Source organism: Lichenostomus cassidix, chromosome 1 (genome assembly GCF_008360975.1).
Source record: "Lichenostomus cassidix isolate B80296 chromosome 1, HeHo_3.0, whole genome shotgun sequence".
Taxonomy (NCBI): Eukaryota; Metazoa; Chordata; class Aves; order Passeriformes; family Meliphagidae; genus Lichenostomus; species Lichenostomus cassidix.
Window position 1 is genome coordinate 105,049,509 of NC_139479.1, and position 19,186 is coordinate 105,068,694.

The following is a 19,186-nucleotide window of genomic DNA, read 5'->3' on the forward strand; positions in this document are numbered from 1 at the left end:
CAAGGAAATGGAATAAGTTACATGCAGTCATGTCCAACAGTAAACTAAGTATAAGAATTTTTCTTTTCATTTTATACAGGTACTCATTCCCCTTTGAAAAATTAGCTTCAAATACAGAGGATATAAGCACCAAGCTTATCATTAATTTTTAATTCGAAAGAGGTCCTTTTGAAATGTAATGGTTAACTAAATTAAATGAACTTAATATTATATATGTTTGATTTTCTACACTTTGTTACTTTTTAAAACTGGTGGGTCAACCTTCCAAGGGCAAGAACATAATCAGGTCAGCCTTCAAGCCGCTATAATTTTTCTGATATGTGGATGAGGAAAGGAAATAGATATGGGTGGGCACTATATCTCTTGAAATAGCCTCTTTCTTCCTGTTTAACAATAAATATTCTACAGAAAGGAAGCTCATATATTACCCTTCAGATGAGTTCCCATTTTATTAATCATGAAGATTTTAACAGTGGCCTGAGACAGGAAATCACAGTCTAATGATCAGCAGAGTCTGATTTAATCCTCACGTTTTTATCAGATTAAAAAGAAAAGCAATATACTGCAATGTAAATCTATGTAGATAATAATCAAGTTTAATTACTATTAAACATAAATACAGCTTTTGTAAAAACTTATGGCCCTACTGAATTACTAAGGCTGATGAAATATCCATGGTAAAACCTCCTTCTGCTTCGAAACTTAAACTGATGTTTAAGGTGGTATTTTAAAATAGAAAAAAGAAAAATATCTCTCAGATTTCACGTTTATTAATGATTAATTAATAATAATAATAATATCAGTTATTGGGAACTCTGATGGATATGTTATTTTCAACTATTAAACCCCCACATTCAACTTTGGTTTAAATTAGTGTTCTGATTAAAATGTGAAGTAAAGCATCCTGCTTATCGGGTTGAAGTTCAACATACACTCCACTGCAACCCACTAACCTAGAGAGTTTTGGGTTATATTTATCAGAATTTCAGTAGCTTAACCACATTACCTCCCCCATTTCTTACCAACCCCATTCCTAGAAGGGCTGGAAAGGAAAACCTCATAATACCATTAGTGTATAACAACTATTCCTTCATCAGTCAGTCTCAGTTGCTTCTCAGTTGCCCATCCATCAGAATCCAAGAAACCCTTCAAAACTTTTCTTAAACCTTTCAAGAGAAGTCCAAATAGCAAACCAAAATGGGAATTCATCTGATGAGCATGTCTTATCCCTCCTTGGAATATTCATGTGGTAGAGGAGGAAGAGGAATATTAATAAGAGAGCTTTTATTTATGCCAAAATTATGAGTACATTTGCTTGAAAAAAAAATAAGAATTATGAAAAAACAATTACCTAAGTTTTTTCTTGACAGTTTCTCTTTAACTTTTTCTTGCAACTTACCAAAAATAGATATTTTTTCCATTTGCAGTAATCTTAAATTAAGATTTTATTGCAGCTCGAGGGGGGGGGCAAAAGTTTAAGGTTTGAAATTGAGAATTTGTCTCCATCACTCAGCAAAAAGTTGGGAATATTTCATAGTTTCAGGGTTTGTGGCCTATGATTCACAGCAAATAGGTGTTACTTAGGGTGCTCAAGACTTTTGTTTGTTTCTCTTCGGCAAATAGTATCAAGAAAAATGAAGCGGGAATTTGAGCTATTTTAATAGCTCCACTTTCCTACAGCTTCTGGGCTGGTTTTCAAGAGGTTTTAAAGGACTTCTGCCATTTTCCTCTGCTCCTTTCTTTTAAGTCTTCTGTAGGATTTACCTTTTTTCCCCCCTAACTTTGTCAACAAATAAAGGAAAATGGAGGACTGAAAAGTGCTATTTCAGGGAGTCCAAGCTCTGTGATGAATAGCAAAAAAATTACTCCACCGTGCAAAAGATGGCTTTGGGTAATTCCCTTCTCTACCAAACAGTGACCTTTAATTTCATTGCTTTTATTGCATTGCTGGAGAGAGGAAGGGAGGAGTTAGGGGCCAGTTATACCCATGGTGTAGCTCACATTTGATATCAATAACATCTCTTGGCTCTCTGAATATCAGCACACCTTCTTCCCATGAGGAAATAAAGGTCCACTTAGTGCCATAAGGCTGACAGGGAAAAACTGAAAGAGGAAAAGAGGGTGATTTTCTTGAGGTTGTCCAAAGTCTTGCTGAGGCCTGATGGTGATGCAGCAGCAGCAAAGTTTTAAAGCATTTCTCACTTTGACCCCTGCCCTCATTTTTAACTCATCTCCTTGGTGCACCTCTCTCCTTCTGGTCCCCATCACTTCCTCCTCTCCTTCCTCACTCCCTCCCCAAAGGAAGAATTCAGTTTACTCCCCCATGCATCACAGCAGCCGTGTGAAGTCACATCCTGGCAGAATAAGGAACTCATAACCAATGTGCACATCTGTAGTGCCTTCCCTTGCGCTTAGCTTGGCTACAAATTCAGAGCAGTTGCACACCCACTGGATTAACGTTAAACATGCTGAAGAGAAAACCATCTAATGCATCTGATAAGGAGAAAAGTCAAAAGCCAAAGGTAAGAATGTCTCATTTTTGTCATCAATTAATGCAAACAGGAATTTGTAATGATTTTTAATAGGAAGGTTTCCCCTTAAATCCTAGCTTCAGGATTTCCTGATGTGCTTGCAAGTACCTCAGTGCTATAAAATCAGGAATCTGTTTGTATATACTCACTTTAAAATAGTAAAGATCCAATTCAAGGAATCATCATTGTGAAGCTGCTATTGCTGTGCTAAAGAAGTCTGGTGCTGGACTTTGTCTATGGTTTTATGCTCTGCGTCAGTCTTTTAACAGATGGGCACAAAAAATCCCCTTTCCCTGTTTCATCTATGATAAACCAATGATGTTTCAGAAAAACAAAAAAGTGAGAATCAGTGAAAAATTACGAAAGCTATTAAATTTGTTATTTATTTTAATAAATTTACTTTTGCATCACCATAACCAAAGGAGAAGAGGGTACTTGGCAATCAGTGTTTGTCGTCTTAATTTCTCAGGGAATCATTAAAATATCAATCTGGAAGAAATACTCTAAACAAATTGGTAATGTTCTACAATGGACACTTTCCACCATCTGAAGTTGTGAGAAAGGGATAGTTTTGCAAGAGGCACAAGGATGTGTTCAATGCTCAAAATTTATTTTCAGTCCTCAGACTGAGTGCAAAATGACCTCTGTGCATTGTGTTGTACAAATGTATTATAGAGTATTGTCAGGCTGCAGTGCAATGGGTACTGCTCGACCTGAGCACTTCAGTCTCCATTTCTGCCTCAATTTATCAGTGCTGAAAATTTAACAAAGAGATTAGAAAAGCCTTTTAGTTTCTCTCTGCTCTCAACAACTCAGTATCTCCCAGTTTACAGATCTGCCTTCTCATTGTTTGGGAATACACCTCCCTTAGTGACTTCTGCGTCCTAAGAGATTATTGCAGACACTGCTCCAGCAAGAATGTCTTCTGGTCTTGGCTTTTGTAGATTGTGCTTGTGGTTTTAGACTATGAATTATTAACAGTTAAAATTAATGGCTTTTTCCATTGATTTGAAGTGATTTTGAATTAATTTTTCCTGACATGTTAATATTTTTTTAAGCATTGCACTGTTTGGTTTGGTATGCATTTTTTCCTGCTCAATCATTACACTGTGTTTTAATGGCAGGGAAGAAGTATAAATAATATCTGATAACATTATTGCTTAAGCAAGAAATGACCATGAAAGGCTCTGGCTTTGTTTTCCTGTCTGTAAAATATTTTCAAAAGCCTGTTTTGGCCACTCTCTTCCTCCAGAATAAGGCATTCCTTAACAATAGTCTGATTTTAATTTTTAAGGCCCACTTTTGCACAGAACTATGTAAACTTCCCATAACAAGAATGCTTTTGCTGAATGTGCTGCTCACAAACAGGGCAGGGGAGAAAGCAGCCCCACATTGCATAGAGTAGGAATCTTGGTTTGTTGTAGCAAGTTTTGAAACTTGTCCCAAGGAAGCAACGTAAATACTCAAGTTGCCTAATGCTGATTTGGGTAAGATGGGGCACAGGTCCTCACCTCTTGGAGAAGTTACAGGATTTCATAAGTGACTTCCACAGATCATGTCCTGGCTGTCCCTGCTCTGTGCCAGCTACATTTGGTACCTCCACTGGGCAGGTCTTGGGCTACCTCACCTTGTCTTTGGGCCACTTAGACATCCCAGTGTCTCCAACACATCCACACAGACCTGTGGGAGAGCCAAAAGGCCTCTTTTCATTTTAAATGAAAATCAGGTTTGCAGCCTTAGGCCCCCAAAGAGGACACCAAAAAGATCTTTTTAGGTAACTAAATCTTTACCATGGTGACTGCTTGTCTTTATCACCACTGTGACAAGAATTTCTGTGCATTAATTACAGTGGCTCACCAATATTTTCTTATTAACCCTTTTTGGTTTTATTACTTTCTAATGTGAAATATATTGGCATGAATTGATGCCTTTTGATATAGTTGAATGAATACCACTCAAGGCTGGTGTTAAAGCCTCTCTCAAGGCAATTTGCTGTCCCTGTGTAAAACCCCTCGTAGTGGTGGGCAATTCAATGGTCAATGAAAGAGTAACAGAGGTTTTCAGGAACTCACTGTTCTCTGTGCAAAGCATTTGCCTTATTTATTATTGTGGTGCTTAAGGGACTCCTGCAGACATGTTAGGTTCTGCACAGACAAAAATCTGTTTTACCACTCAGTGTACACTGTGAAAAACTGGATCTATGCCATGAAACAATAGTGTTGCTGGGTTTTTTTGTCATGCAGCAAGATGTCAGTAGTGCTGCAGCCTTGCTAATAACTTCTTTTGAATGTCTGGCAGCTTTTGTGTACTCATGGAAATGCATACAACTACTGAATGCATTCATATAAATAAACATTCATTGGTAGGCAAAAAAACATCTAGACTGGTGTCATCCCAGAGAAAACTGGGAGAGGAATGAGAGGGAAATTAATTCCAAAGAGATACTGGAAAGATTCTGTTCCTTTGCAAATATTTATCATTGTAGCTGCACATACTAGTGTATATTTATACCTTGTATATCAGTGAGGATCTCAGGTAGCTGAATTAAAAAGAAAAAGTCCTAAGGGTTAACAATACTTTGCTTAATGTTGAAGAAATGCAGCAAATTGAAGGGCTAAGGTCTCTATTTCAAGCCTATCTAATCTAACCTCTCTGTCTACCCAAGACCTTAAATGACTTACTATCACAACAGAACCTGTGCATCTCCCATCCCTTCCTGCAGGGAGTCCTTACCTGCCCTCCTTTCTTTTCTGCCAGATGAGGCACAGCTTGGTTTACATGGTGTAGCTGTTCTGAGCTGTGGAGTTATTTGTGGGCAGGTGAGGTCAGACAAAGTAGGTCTTGCACAAAGCCCTGAGGTCCATGGTCACGCTGATGGCTGGCATTGCTCACTGAAGGGAGTGTGTGTGGCTCCTGCATTCCTGGAGCACTGCAGAGCAGGAGAGCAAGCGGGGGAAGGATGCTTTTACTAGATTTGTTTCAGCTATGGGTCTGGGAAGTCTGTCCCACCATCCCTCAGAGAGCTGGGGAGGAGGAGAGCAGTTGGCTTGGAGGACAAAGCAAAGAGCCCTGAAATCACCTGGATTTTACCCTCTTTGTGCCTTATGATGTTACAGATGTCAGTGCATCTGGGGAGTGAAATGAAGCAGATTTAGAAAAAAAAAAACACTCTAAAAAATTGTACAGGTCTTCTCTCTTGTACACCCTTCAAGCAGCAGCATACACATACAACCCCATTAAAGCACTTCACAGCTATTCTGCATTCCACTTTGCACTGTTTTACACATTTGTCCAGGTGCAAATAATCTGTAAAACATCCCTGCATTGTCTTGCCCCCTTCACACGATGTAATGTGCTGAGCAGAACCTATTCCTTTCTCTCTCCCTCTCCCTCCCATTCTTCTGGACACAGCGAACTTGAGAACTGCCTGATGATTCTTGGCTTTACTTCAACACAAAGCAAAGACGACTTTGTGCCATCTTTTTCTGGCTTGACTGAAGAAAGTCTTGTGTCATTATTCTAGATGACAGTTGATCTATGTTTATGCTAAAGGTTTGAGACGTTTTTGTTTCCTTATTCTGCTTCCAAATGCACTTGGTGCTTTAAACTCAGCTTACTTCTGGTGTGTAAGACAATTCAGGGTCAATGCCTCTGCATTTTGTTTAGGCAAAAATACATCCAAGCTTCTAATTAAATCAATATTCGCTTACTTAGGTGGTAAACCATTATTTGTTTTCAGGGTTGTGAGAAAAGAGGGGCAAATCCAATGGGAGGAAATATTTTAATATGCAAATTTATTCCCTAGTACGATTTCATACCGGTAATTTTACCTTTTAGAAGCTAAAATGAAACTTTGACATCACAGAAACCAATGCACATTCTTGCCATAGACTTGAGGCCAGAATTTCACCTTTTTATGTATTCTTTACAGAAGGCCTGATCCTGATCCTGACTTAAATGAATAAATTAGCTGTGATCCCATTGATTTCAGTGGGATTATCTGAGTGAAGTTTATCGCTTGCCTAAGTGTTTGGAGCCTGTAATGCAGACAGATGCTATAAGCAAGATTTTTGGTGCTGTGTTTTTCTCAGACTGTGGCTCGTGCCTCTCCAATGGGGAATACTTATTAAAGAAAAGAAAATAGAAAATAGGTACAGCAAACCTAAACACCAAAAATAATCCGAGACATAATTAGATCTTCTGCAGGACAAGATCTGCAGTGAAGAGATTGCTTGGTGTTAATGAATATTAACTAGGATTTATCCTTGAGTGGGGAAAGCTGAAGGTTTTAATTTTATTTCAAAGGTAAAGACTTGGTAGAGTTATGAAGTTTTATATTCTTTTCTTTCCCCCTGAAATTTTGAGTGCATAATAAATGAGCCACTGCTAATGTCACAGATGCTAATTTTCACAACCATGACTGAAGTGATGTTCGTTTCCATTTGCATTTCATTCTAACAATGATGAGAGGTGATGAGTTGATGATAAGCTGTTTTCACCGTACTGCCCGCTGTGCAAATTTATGCTTATAGGCAAAGATGACACATAGTTCTGTCATTAAAGGTCTTTACTGCATTGCCTCTTGAAGAAAGACTGTTTGTCAAAATCCATTTGAGCTCTGGTAAATAAGCAGGAACAGATGACAACATCTGGGAAGTATTTTTAAGAACCTGGTTTATGGTGTAAATACCTGTGGGCCTTTATGGGGGGATTCAGAGAAAGAAATAATGATACTTGTAATAACCATGTGTGTGTAGATGGGGAAAGGAGGGATTGCAGGTGACACTTCAGATGGTGTTTTCTGTCCCCCCTAGGCTTCATAAAATACTGGAACAAGGTTAGAGTGAACCTTGGATTATTTTTCTTGTGTGAGTGGGAGGTTCTACAATCATACTGCTGCTTCTCTTACTTCTGATATTTTTTCTTCATTTATATTATCCTCTTGCTTCTCTATCATCAGCTAATTACTCTTTTATTTCAAGAGCAGCTTCAGAAAGTTGTTTGTTTCTTAATATGTATGTTAACACATCTCCTCTAGTAAGGTCTTGAAATTTGAGGAATTTTGTTTTCTCAGCAGAAAATAAAGGTCCAGAGTGTTTGTGAGGAAAGAGCAACCATCTCTCACCCTCCCCTTGGCAGGAGGCTGATTAGGATGACCAGACTCCACATTTTGATGCTGACATGAAGATAGTCTTATTGAGGGATCACACAACTCTTGGCTACCTTTTGTTTCAAAGGAAAAATGGTATCTCTGGCCTGTTCCAGTACTGATGTATTTTGTGCATTCCCTTGATTACAGCATCTTTTAAATTTTCATCAACTTTGCAGAATATTAATTTAATTTCTTGTTTCTTCCGTGTCTTGGTTTCCTCCATTAGCCAGGCCTAAGTCCTTACGAGCAGAATATTTTAAAACAAGTGAGAGTAATCTTCTGAAGAGAATGTTTACATACTACTATTCATTTTGCTTAGAGTAACAAATCCAGCTTTTTGTTTGTTTTCTTAAGCAAGTAGGAGCATTTCGAGAAGTATGCCTGAACCACCTTATCCAGCCATTTTTAGAAACGAGACTATCAGCCACAGCATTTATAACTGTACACCCTGATAAATAACACAGCACAACTACCAAGGTGACATAAATCAGCATTAGTTGCCTCTTAATTCTTTAAGAGTTGTTTAAGAGCAGTTGGCTTACTTCAATACTGTGTTTCTAGGAAAACCCAAATACCCCAAATTAAACATTGATCAGGATGTCTGTTGCTGCTGGGAAAAGGCAGTAACTATGTATTGGCAGGACTGGCAGAGGATGTGGCCTACCATTTCCTATGCTTCGATATTCTTCAAGTAATGTGTCACAGCATAAATCCAGACAAAAGCTGTTAAAAAGCCATCACTAGGCAGCTGTATAAGCACTTTCTGGGTGGCTACAAACACTTCAGCCTGACAAATCACCCCCTTGCTGTGTGGGCAGAACCCGCTGGGAATATCCACTCCTGAGAAGGGAAAAGAAGTCTTCTGGGTCTCTGTAATCACAATATCCCTCAAGCTTTCTGTTCTGAAAGGCTGCAACAAAGACAGCAGAGCTGCTCCAGTTGTTAGTTATACTCTGTTCTACAAATTGGCAGTGTCAGTGTTTTTGCTCAACATTTGCTGCTTGGCACCAGGCTACAGAATATATATGCTCTGAATATTTAGCAAATCCTACATCCTTTAAACCATCCTAATGGAGAACTTTGTCTCATGCACCAGGTAGAGGTGTTGCATGTGTGTTGTTATTCCCCAGGAAGATGAATTACCACCTATCTTTTTACCAAGTGAAATCTCTTCTGTATTCGAGCTTACTCTTACCCTTGTAGCTTTTTTAAATCTTATTCCACTTGCAGTGACCCAAGAGCATGTTCCTACTATTTTTCTGCTTCTTAAACTTGAGAGTAGAACTTCAGCCTAGGGAAAAGTTTGGAGACTGCTTCAGGGAATCTGGTTCTTTGACAATTCATAATATGTACCTTAATGCCACTTTTCTTCACCATACTTTCTTTGGTTTATTCCATGGATACACAAGAAAGCTGGATAATGACTTCACCTGTACCCAGTCTTCAGGCTGCTAAACTGCCAGTCATAACATCTTCTGGGCCCTTTCTGGAAAGCTGAATGTCAAGAGCAAAGGGTCTTTAATCATCACCCAGCACTGAAGCAGACAAGTTTTCTCTGGGAAGAAGCCCTAGTGATCTGCTGTTTTGCCCCATTATGTCTTCTGGGTGGAGTTTTAGCCCTTTCCCTTCCCTTCTATGTCTTCATCATCTTTTACCATCTTCACAAGAACAACCACATATCCTAACACTGATGTACTTGATTTCCATGAGATGCTGAATGGTCACTTCCTTGAGGACTGTAAGTGAAAATTCCTCCACTTGTCCATGCTGACCTCATGAGAAGTTGTGGTAGATTTGCTGTTTTTCCAGGTGTGTTGAAGAAAAAGTGGAACAGAAAGGTCCTGGAACACCTGAGTACTTGGCCTTAGGTTTCTCTACAGTGTTCCTCATGACTTCTTCAGGCAGAAGATAAACACCAGACTTCTGCTCAACCAGGAAACATGACAATCCGCTGGTGCGGTCTCATGTCTTTCCTCTACCATCATGTTTGAGACAGAGATGGAGCTGTGTCACTGACAGACTGTGAGAGAAAGAAATCAGCTTCCCTTAGCAACAGCACAGCCAAAAGCAGATGTGTGGAGAGGAGAGGACACAGTGGCCGAGACAGCTGAGTGACCTCTCGCAGCTCCTCTGCTGCCTCCACCTTTGCAAAGGGGACACTCAGCTCTACCACTCCTGAATGGCTTCACTCACCACAGCTGGGCTGTTTTTCTCTCACACTTCTGTCTCTCTGCCTCCTTCTTTAAGATCAGATGTAAAGTTCAAAAACTGCTTCAAAGATCTGGGAAGGGGACATGGTTCACTGATGTATGGGCAGCTCAGAGCCTGTGGAGACTGTGCATGAAATGACTGATGATGGCAGAGCAGGCATTCAGCTCTAGCACTAGCACATGGCAGGGCTCTTCTGATGTTGGCTCTTGGTGTGTTTACATTATTTTCTTCCTGTCTCATTAATGGAGTTTATATTTGCTTGCCTAATGTGGTAAAATGTGTGAAAATGTCTCTGTGTGTGGGATTTTAGCCAGTATCTGAAGGAATGGGAAGAGGCAGGAAGAGGAAACATCTTCCTACCCTTCTGTGAAAGCTTAAAACCTTGTAGCTGGCACAGTCTCCTTTGCAGTGATAGGGCTGATTTCAGTAGGATCTGGAGTATATCCTTGAGTTTGGGGTTCAAAGAACACCCCAAAGCCCTCGCTGCTTTCGCTGCCTCAGTAGCAGCATCTCTCTGGTGAGTGTCTCTCACCTATGTGTGTGGTTTTCACGGAGCTTGTGGGAGCAGAGGAGGGGAAAAGCTCACTCACTCTTCTCGTGTGTCAGAATGAAAATATACTTCATGCACCTGGTGCATTTGTTTTTCATTAAATAAAGCTGTAGTTTTCCTCTGAGCTGCGATCACAACAACCCATGCCACAGAGATAATCAAATGGAGAGAGGGGAATAGATGTGCTCTTACTGGTACCCTGGTGAGTTGTTGATTGTATTAATTCCTGTTCTAAAATGACCTGTACAGAATCAGGACTATTATCTTCAGATTCCTAGATTTTTTTTTCCCTAGGATTGGAATTATAGAGTTTACACTACAAAGCAAAAATGGAATTTAATCCATCATACTTCATGAACTAAGAAGGATTCTTACACACTCCCAAACCACGAGGAAACCCTGAGCTGGAACCTTCTTTCAGCTTCCATACTGGTCTGAAACCAAAAGCTTGCTGAATGTATTTTATGAGCTCAAATTTCCAAGGAGCATATTTTATATTCCCAGGCATAAACTGTGCGAGCATGTCCAGTTTTTGAAGCCTGAAAAGCTGAAATGATGTTCTTTCTTCAGCTGGACAATAAGGATAACTTTGGCCTGTGGATGACAATAAGCCAACACTGGAACTCAGCCATTTGACATGGGAGGGCACATAGAAGACAAAAAATGGTGACCCTGGTCTGCATTTCAAAGCAGTCCAAAATTAATCCACTGTAATGAGTATAGTATTTTATTTGTTTCTTGGGTTTTTTGCTTTGTTTTCCAAGATAAAAGTAATTTAAATAAATGGACACAGATCTGATGAAACACTCAAATTCACAGTGACTGATGATAGATACTGCACTGAATTTTGCTTCTCTACTGTAGTGCATCTCCATTAAGGCAATTTCAGCTAATCTCACTATGGATTCATTAATCAAGTGTAGTCAGGATGTCTGAAGGGAGATAATGAGGGGAGAAAAATAGCCTATTGTTTGGATCTTATTCTTCAGCTAGTTGTTTTGTTTATCATGTTCCATAATATTTGTACCCCAATAAATAAGTTCCAGTTATAATTCGTTACCATAACAGATGACTAGGACATCTTTACTTGCAAATTCAAAATCATTCCATAAATAGATCAATTAACTTTGTGTTCTCTTTGGATCACAAGGAAATCACAGATTTCCAGCCTGCAGTATCAGTTGGCCGTGAAATGGAAACAACGTGGACTGGTACATTTTAAAATCAACTCCCTTTATCCAAAGATCCAAGCATCCATGGAGCTATAGTCCCTAATCCTATATTTTCTCTAAGCACTAACATCCTGCAGTATCAGCAGTCCTTAGTGTCTTCTAAAATTTCTCCTCTAAAATGCCCAAGAAAAGATTTGTTCATTTTTTACTTACTTTTTACTCATTTAGGATTACATACGGTATATCTACCCCACATAAAGCTGTCACTATGTTACTTTAGGAAAAAAAAAAAAAAGAAGTGGAGGTTCTAAGAGCCCAGTGGGTTTGGAGACTGCTGAAGATGGGAATGTTTATAAGCTCTGTTATATTAACTGCAGCACTCAACCTCAGGTGACATAAAGCATGCAAAAAAGAACTTTCTGTCAGTTTTATTATTTCTAAAAAGGTTCCCCTTGAAAGAGAAGAGTGACCTTGCTCTGCTGAGCTGACATATGCCACTGAATTAATGGCTAGGCTTTGCTGTGGGGAAGCTTGCAGAAACATTACAACTCCAATGGCTGAGTTTGCTGCGAACATTAATCAGGGGAACCAAGATGATGTATCAAACACTCATTTAAAAGTAATAAAAACTAACTCTCTTTCTGCCCCTCTCCCCCAAGTTTCTTAGAATTAGCTTATTGTTGGTCATTACCTGTTGTCAAGGGTAAGAGTGCAGCAGGGCAGTAAAACTCGTGTAAGAGCTTTCTGAAGTTTGCTTACTCTTCAGAAAGAAAACAAACAAGCTTTTGGGATGATCAGACTTGACCGTGACTTAGAGGTTATTTTTTAAATATTGTTTTCATCTGGTAGGTCATTTGAAGGAAGCTCTTCCCCCAAGCAGCCACATTCCCACCTCCTCTGCAGGAGCACATTGTTTGCCCCACTGTGGGTGTGCTGGACAGGCATGGAGTGCCTATAAAAGGGACCTATAATACAAGTCCTTGAGGCTGTATTCTTCTCAGCCCCTCTTTGGGTATTATATGTATTTTTCTCTCCACTTAAAACCTGCAAACATGCTTGTGAGTAATTTCTCTCGCACAGGAAATCCAGCCAAACCCTGCAAGGTCAGGGCTTAGATAACACACAGAATTAATAAAATCATGCTGTATAAGTAAGCAGGGAAAGGACTTTAATTGAAGCTAGGTGATTTGGTTTTAAAATGTGAGAATTCGTCTGTGAATTCAGCGGGTTTGAAGAGGAGGAAGTTTCGGGAGAGGAAAGATGTTGGTATTTAAGGGATTAAAGATCAAAGCCTGCAATGCTTGCGCAGTGTTTAACCAGCCTTTACTCAGGCAGTGCTCCCCTCTGCTGCAGGGATAGCTCTGTGGAGGGTGGATTGCAAGGCTCGTTCCTCGGTGTTTCTGCCCATGTGTAAATGAAGGGTAAAAAAAGGATAGCAGGGAGGTGGAAGGAAGTGCTCATCATGCCAAATACTTAACTGTCATTTTCATAGCTCCTCTGAGTTTGTCACACATCCTTAACCTTCTTTTAAAGTCATTTTCTTTTCATGGTTTTGTGTGCCACTGAAAGTCACTTTTAATTAAATGCCATATAAATAATAAAGTCTTAATTACATAATTATTGCAAATACCTGTGTGCACACTCCCAGAATTGGACAGAGTGCCAGAAGAGCACTCGGAGTGACTTTTCTCATTGGGAACTGAGAGTACTGTGCAGCAACTGGGCAGTAACCATGGTGCTCAAAATTCAGGGTCAATGAGCATTTAAAGAAAGTGCAGTCAGATCCCTTCTCCCCCCTTGCCCATATTGCAACACTCACTTGCACAAAACTTTCTGAGTGTTAAGGCTGGCGTTTCCCAAATTGCATCCTTATTTAGTCCCTCACAAAGTTGTTTAACCAACACTGCACATTTTTTGCCAGACAAAATTGTCGCTTTGCTCAGCCACCCTACAGGCTGCCCCCTTCCAGAGGAAGACTTAGAGACCTTGCTAAAAATCCCACTCTCGTTTAACTTCAGGAACAGCTGCTCTGCCCTTGCTCTCAGCTCCCCAGCACTTGCCCAGTGCAAGGTGCCCCTGGAAAGCTCTGGAGAGGGTTTCTGGTGGTACATCTGACTGGGGTTTTGGGAAATATGTGCCTCACGTCAGCAGGGATTTAGGCTTGAGAGACCGAGGCTGGTACCAGATAGAAGTACTGATAAAACAGCTGCTCAGTGTTTACCTTGGAGAGTGCAGTTTGCTCACCTGGAGGAGTGTTAGGTATGATTAACTCATTTTTTTAATTCAGCTTTTCTTTTCCAGCCCTTCCCCAGTGTTAAAATTAGGGTGTTTGATCTCAGGTTTCATGGGGGCAGTTCTGTTCAAAGTCCACTTTGCTCCCCTCTCTCCCAACCTCCATGCAGCTCCTGAACACCAGGCCACGATAACAACCAGTCTTTTATAGAGTCATTTTTAAGCCAGTTAAAAATGCCATTTCAGTAGATTGCTCTATTTGAGTTAGCAGGAACAAGCTGTATCTTTTTTATTGCTTTTGACTGGTGAAGTGCAAGGTTTAGGCCGTGTTTCATGTGGGCTATAAAGTTATATTAATGTGTTGGTTAGTGGTCAGAAGTTCTGTATGTGTAACTAATGTGTAAATAGGAAAAATTCCCTGTGGCAGAGAGGTCATGATGTCTTCTCTTTTATTGCTTCCCTTACTCTTTGGAGAGTTGCTTAATCTTTCATGCAAATTCTCATTCTTTATACAGAAGTGAGGATTTTTTTGGTGGTGTTTGGTTTGTGGGTTTTTTTTCCCACAGAACATCCCAAAAGCTATAAATTTCTATCTTGCCATCTGGGAAAGTAGGGGACAATTCTTTTGATTATCTATGCAAGAAGATAAGCTAGCAGAGTGGAAATATTCATCCCTACTTGGTAACTCTTTCATTCTCAGAGTGGTGTCCTCCTTCTGAAGGAACTAGAACCATCAGAGAATAGAAGAAATTAATCAAATCCTGATCTCCACTTATCTCCATCAATCAGAGCAGCAAGAACAGGCAGTTCTCCTGAGGGCTGCTGTAGCTTCTTTCAGAAAAAAAAGGGAAGAAGACAAGTGTCTGTAGCAGGCAAGGAAATTGAGCAACATGCTGAGTTCCCTTTTTATTGCTGCCAGTGACCACGTTTGCCCCTATACAGCTTACATGGTTTGGGTATTCTAAGGATGAATGGAAGCTAAAAATTAAAATGCATGGAGGAATTTGAAGAGATTTGCTTGTGTGAGAGGGTCAGTACAAAGCCATTGCAACATGTGGGACTTAAAAGATATTTTCAATAGGACCTGAAGCAAAATATAATGGGCCAGAATTTCTCACAGCAGGGAACCAGATCGCTGAGCAGTGTGAATTGTCCAAAGAAAAATATGGGATGAATATCACCCATAATGATTTTTTAGCAGGATAATTGCTGTCAGTTTTGGCTCAAAGGCTGTCTGTAGACACAGGGAGGCTTTGACTAGTTTATCACAGATAAAAACTTACTTCTCCTATGATATGTCCTACAAGGGAAGGATGTTTTATAATGGAAGGTCGTGGATTGCAGAACCTGTTGTTATATTTGCATACCATACCATATTATTTTCTAGGGAGAATGATAGGCTATTTACAGACAAACCAGACAATCAACTGCAGACTGTCTAAATTAAAATAAACAACAATTGCATAGCACTTATCCCTTTAAAAGGATTATTTAAAGTTCCTGGATTTCAGGGAATAAATTATATAGCAGATGATGGAAGAAGGTTTTCAAATACTTTAAAGTAACTTTGAGATTTTCTATTATGTTAGTTTGGAATACTGAAGGGGAAGAGATGAAAGTTAATGTGTTGATTTATAGAAATTATCTGATCAGTCCTTGTGTGGGAAAACACAGTTGTTTCTCCCTCTGCCCATATCTCCATTAGATTTTACTGAGCAAATTCGTATTTGCTTAACATATCCCTGGGTAGCTCTTGCATGAATTGAGCCAGAAAAACCACTTAACTTTATAGGATGCTGAATCCTGGTATCAAAAGTCAATAGCATATTTTCTCTTAGTAGCTTTGCATTTACTTTAAAAGCTTCCCTTCACCTGGAAATAAGGCCTGTCCATATCTTCACAAAGTAGGTGTTCCCTGACACTAATGCAGTGACTGACACTACTGAAAGTAATAGTCCCATTCCCTTTGCAGCCAGGAGCTCCTAAATCTGCTTTTCGTTATCAGTATAATGGGGTTGGATACATTTTTAAAAGGTGGTGCCTATTGATTACTTAATGGAAAAAGTTAGTATAGAGAACTGCTGAAGCAGCCCTATTTGGTGCTCTCCAGTGCAGCAAGACCATTATCTAGAACAGTGGAAATCATCCTGTAACCCTTATTAATATTTAATAAGGATGAAGCAACATTGAAGTAGGCTACAAAACAGCCCAAGGCTCCTGCCCATGTAGGATATAAGGTTGTTTCAAGGGTCAGAAAAGAATAACTGACTTCCCTGTGCTCGAGCTGTTTATAGGTAAGACCAACACTAAACAATGTTTTCCCTCTTGCTCCTCTTAAACTACTTCCAGCACATCTGCACTTTAATATACACTTATTCCTACTAGACATATAGAAGTGATGGAATGCAACAGAAAGGTCAGTGTATGTTTAGAGATTGCTGAGACTGTTTTATACTTCCCCAATATTGCTGTGAATCCCAGGTTCCCTTCCCGTCCCTCCCCCTCCATGCTGCAGGGCACATTTGGCTGAGCTGACAAGTTAGTGAAAGGTGTTAATCCTGTCTAATAGAACCATAATCCTCAGGGCTGTGTTTTTATATCATACGATTGAGCTAACCCCTTGTCACAGGATGTTCTTCATCTACTTAATAGCAAAGTTCTTTATGGGAATTTTAGATAGAATTAAGTGTACCATTCCAATTGTTTTCAATTCCACAATGTAAAAACAAACAAACAAACAAACGACAATGTTTAGCCAACTGAGATTTTACAATCAATTAAGAGGAGAGTCGTGTGATTTTTGTCTTTTTTTTTTCCCCTCAGTGAATGGTAAATGTCATTTTAGTTGTCCAAAAATATTCACAAATCTGGGTCAGTTTCTTCAAATAACCTTTTGCTGGAAGTATTTCTCAGGTTAGATATGCCCAGAAATATAGGAAGTGGAGGGGGGCTGGGGAAGGGGAAATGTTATTTTTCTTTTAAGCTACACTGCTTAGAATATGGACCCAAAATATGGGTAAACTTTCCTCTTTCATCTGACTCTGCTCAGGCTCCCATTGCTACATCCACATTCTCTTTTTGGGGAAGTGGGAGAGCAAAAGGAGGGAGCTGGAGGTGAAGAGGGCACAATGGCTGCTTCAGAAACCTGAGGAAAATAAAAAGATTACTCATGTGGCTGGGGTGAGGCAAGAAAGCAATGGAACAAGGAAGTAGTTTGGCTGAAATCACATGGGCAAGGCAGAAAGATGAAAAATACAGGAAAATCTGTTGCCCAGATAGTCTGAAATCACTTATTAAATCAACCAGAAAGTATTTATTTTGTGATTTTCTATTCAGTTCAATGATTTTTTGCCTCTGGAGGGGATTTTGAATACTCAAAAATAGACTGAGATTATATTGCATCATATATAATAGTAAACCCTGCTTAAGAATTCTCATACTGCATTAAAGACTTTCATTTAGTGTGGAAGAGGGAAGCACTTAAAAATCCCAAGTCGTTCTGGATTTAGCTGTGAGTATTGGTGAAGACATAAAAACACACTTTGAGACCCTGTAGAGTGGATAGATGTCCAAATTCTGGCTGTTATTTGGGCCACACTTAAAGGGATTCCAGACTTGTCATCAATGCCAATTCTATGCATTTTGCCACCATGGGCAGTGCAGTGTCAGACAGCTCTGCCTGGGCATGTCTGACAGGTATTTCTGTACAACCTCACTCCTCAAAATCTGCTGCTCCACTCTGCTCCACTCTGCTCCTTTCCATGTCATTTATCCACATGCAGAAAGAGTAACACCTAGATGGAAGTAAGAGCAGTCCATTCACTGTCTCTTAATGCACAGCTCAAGTGATGCAGCTTTGTTATGCCAAGTAAAGCTGTGGCACAGAGGAAAATTGTACCCATTTATGTTTAAAAATCAGACTTTCTAATTGGAAAATTGGGAAGAAAAGCACGAGGCCTGCCTGATTATTCTGTTACTTACTCCCTCTGCACTGAGTGCATTTTGGACAAGACGTATTCATAATCCTCAGCAGTCCTTGCTGATTCCTGATGGTACAGAACCATAAATGGTCTCCTCAACTGCAAAAGTACATTGTATAAATTGCCACAATTTTCACCACCAAACCAAGTCTATTTCTTGTATCATGTTTATTAAAACACCTTTTTTTTTAAACCCATAAACAACAGTTTTTCTTACCTGCAAATAATGCATAGTTATTTACATACCTATTACATAAGTAATATAAAACAGATGTAGAAGGACTCATAATCATACCTATTATCTAATTTGTATTTGAAGCAGTATTGTTTCTCTTACTCGTTTTTTGGCTTCTGGCTGTACAGTCACATTTTTTTCCCCTACAGTCACCTCCTAGTTTGTTTCTAGCTGGATGTAGCAGTTCATGGTCCACTGATATGGGAGGGATTTTTAACACAAACAGGTGGCTTTGACATTTTTATATAAGTCTTAATAACAGCACAAAGCAGAACACCACGAGTGAGTCAAGGTTTGTCTTCTTTTCTTTCACAGCGCACAAGCAGCTTTGGAAGCTTTGACCGTTTCAGGCATCACTCAATATCAAAGACAGATGATTCAGCTGAGGTGTGTATAATACAAAAGTTTAAATTTCTGCTGTTCACTTTCCCATGACGGTTATGCAAAAACATTGGGAAGCTATTGTGTAAATTTTACACTGGTGAGAACTTTCCTCATGTACCTGGATCTGTCTGGGTGATTGAGGCCTTACCAACATGAACAAGAGAATCACACCTAAAATTTGGCACTTTGATGTGAAAAAAAACCAACCAAAAATCCCTGTGCACTTCACTTTGGTGTATGCCCAAAGTAACCAGCACTTTACAAGTAACCCACAGATGTCTCACTTTTGTTTTCAAGACATCTGCAAAAATTGCCTCAACACTTATTTGTATTAGGGACAATAAATAATGCTAAACAATATTTTCTACCATAAAATCTATTTGCTTTCTGTCCTTACACATAGAGTATTGTGCTGCAAACCTGTTTGGGTATGCAGTTTCCAAGCAAAATGGCCATGACTGAATTTTGTCATGCTAACTGTGTTAGTGTCCTTAATATTTCCCTGTAATTCCTATTCCACTATGCTGCATTTTATTTTCGTGGTGAGTTGTTGCTTACTTTTTGATTTCAAAACAGATATCAGAGCTGGAAACTATAAGTGACATTGGGGAAGCAGTACAAGCCAAAGCAGCAAACAATGGAGGAACTCTGAGTAAGAAGATGAGAGCCATTTCACTTACCATGAAGAAAAAGATGGGTAAAAAATACATCAAGGCACTCTCCGAGGAGATGGTAAATA

At 39.5% G+C, this 19,186-nt stretch overlaps 1 protein-coding gene across 2 annotated transcripts in view; it reads left to right on the forward strand.

The window, feature by feature from the left end:
• SAMSN1 (SAM domain, SH3 domain and nuclear localization signals 1) overlaps positions 1-19,186 on the forward strand; it is an 83,135-nt gene that overhangs the window by 47,042 nt on the left and 16,907 nt on the right. Inside the window, exons 1-3 of one of the 2 annotated variants that reach the window (XM_085075019.1) lie at positions 2,351-2,522; positions 18,379-18,450; positions 19,024-19,179. In XM_085075019.1, coding sequence (XP_084931145.1) covers positions 2,466-2,522; positions 18,379-18,450; positions 19,024-19,179 — 285 coding nt within the window. In that variant the 5' untranslated portion in view covers positions 2,351-2,465. Of the gene's footprint in view, positions 1-2,350; positions 2,523-18,378; positions 18,451-19,023; positions 19,180-19,186 lie in introns of those variants that run through there. The other variant, XM_085075007.1, reaches the window with a different exon arrangement.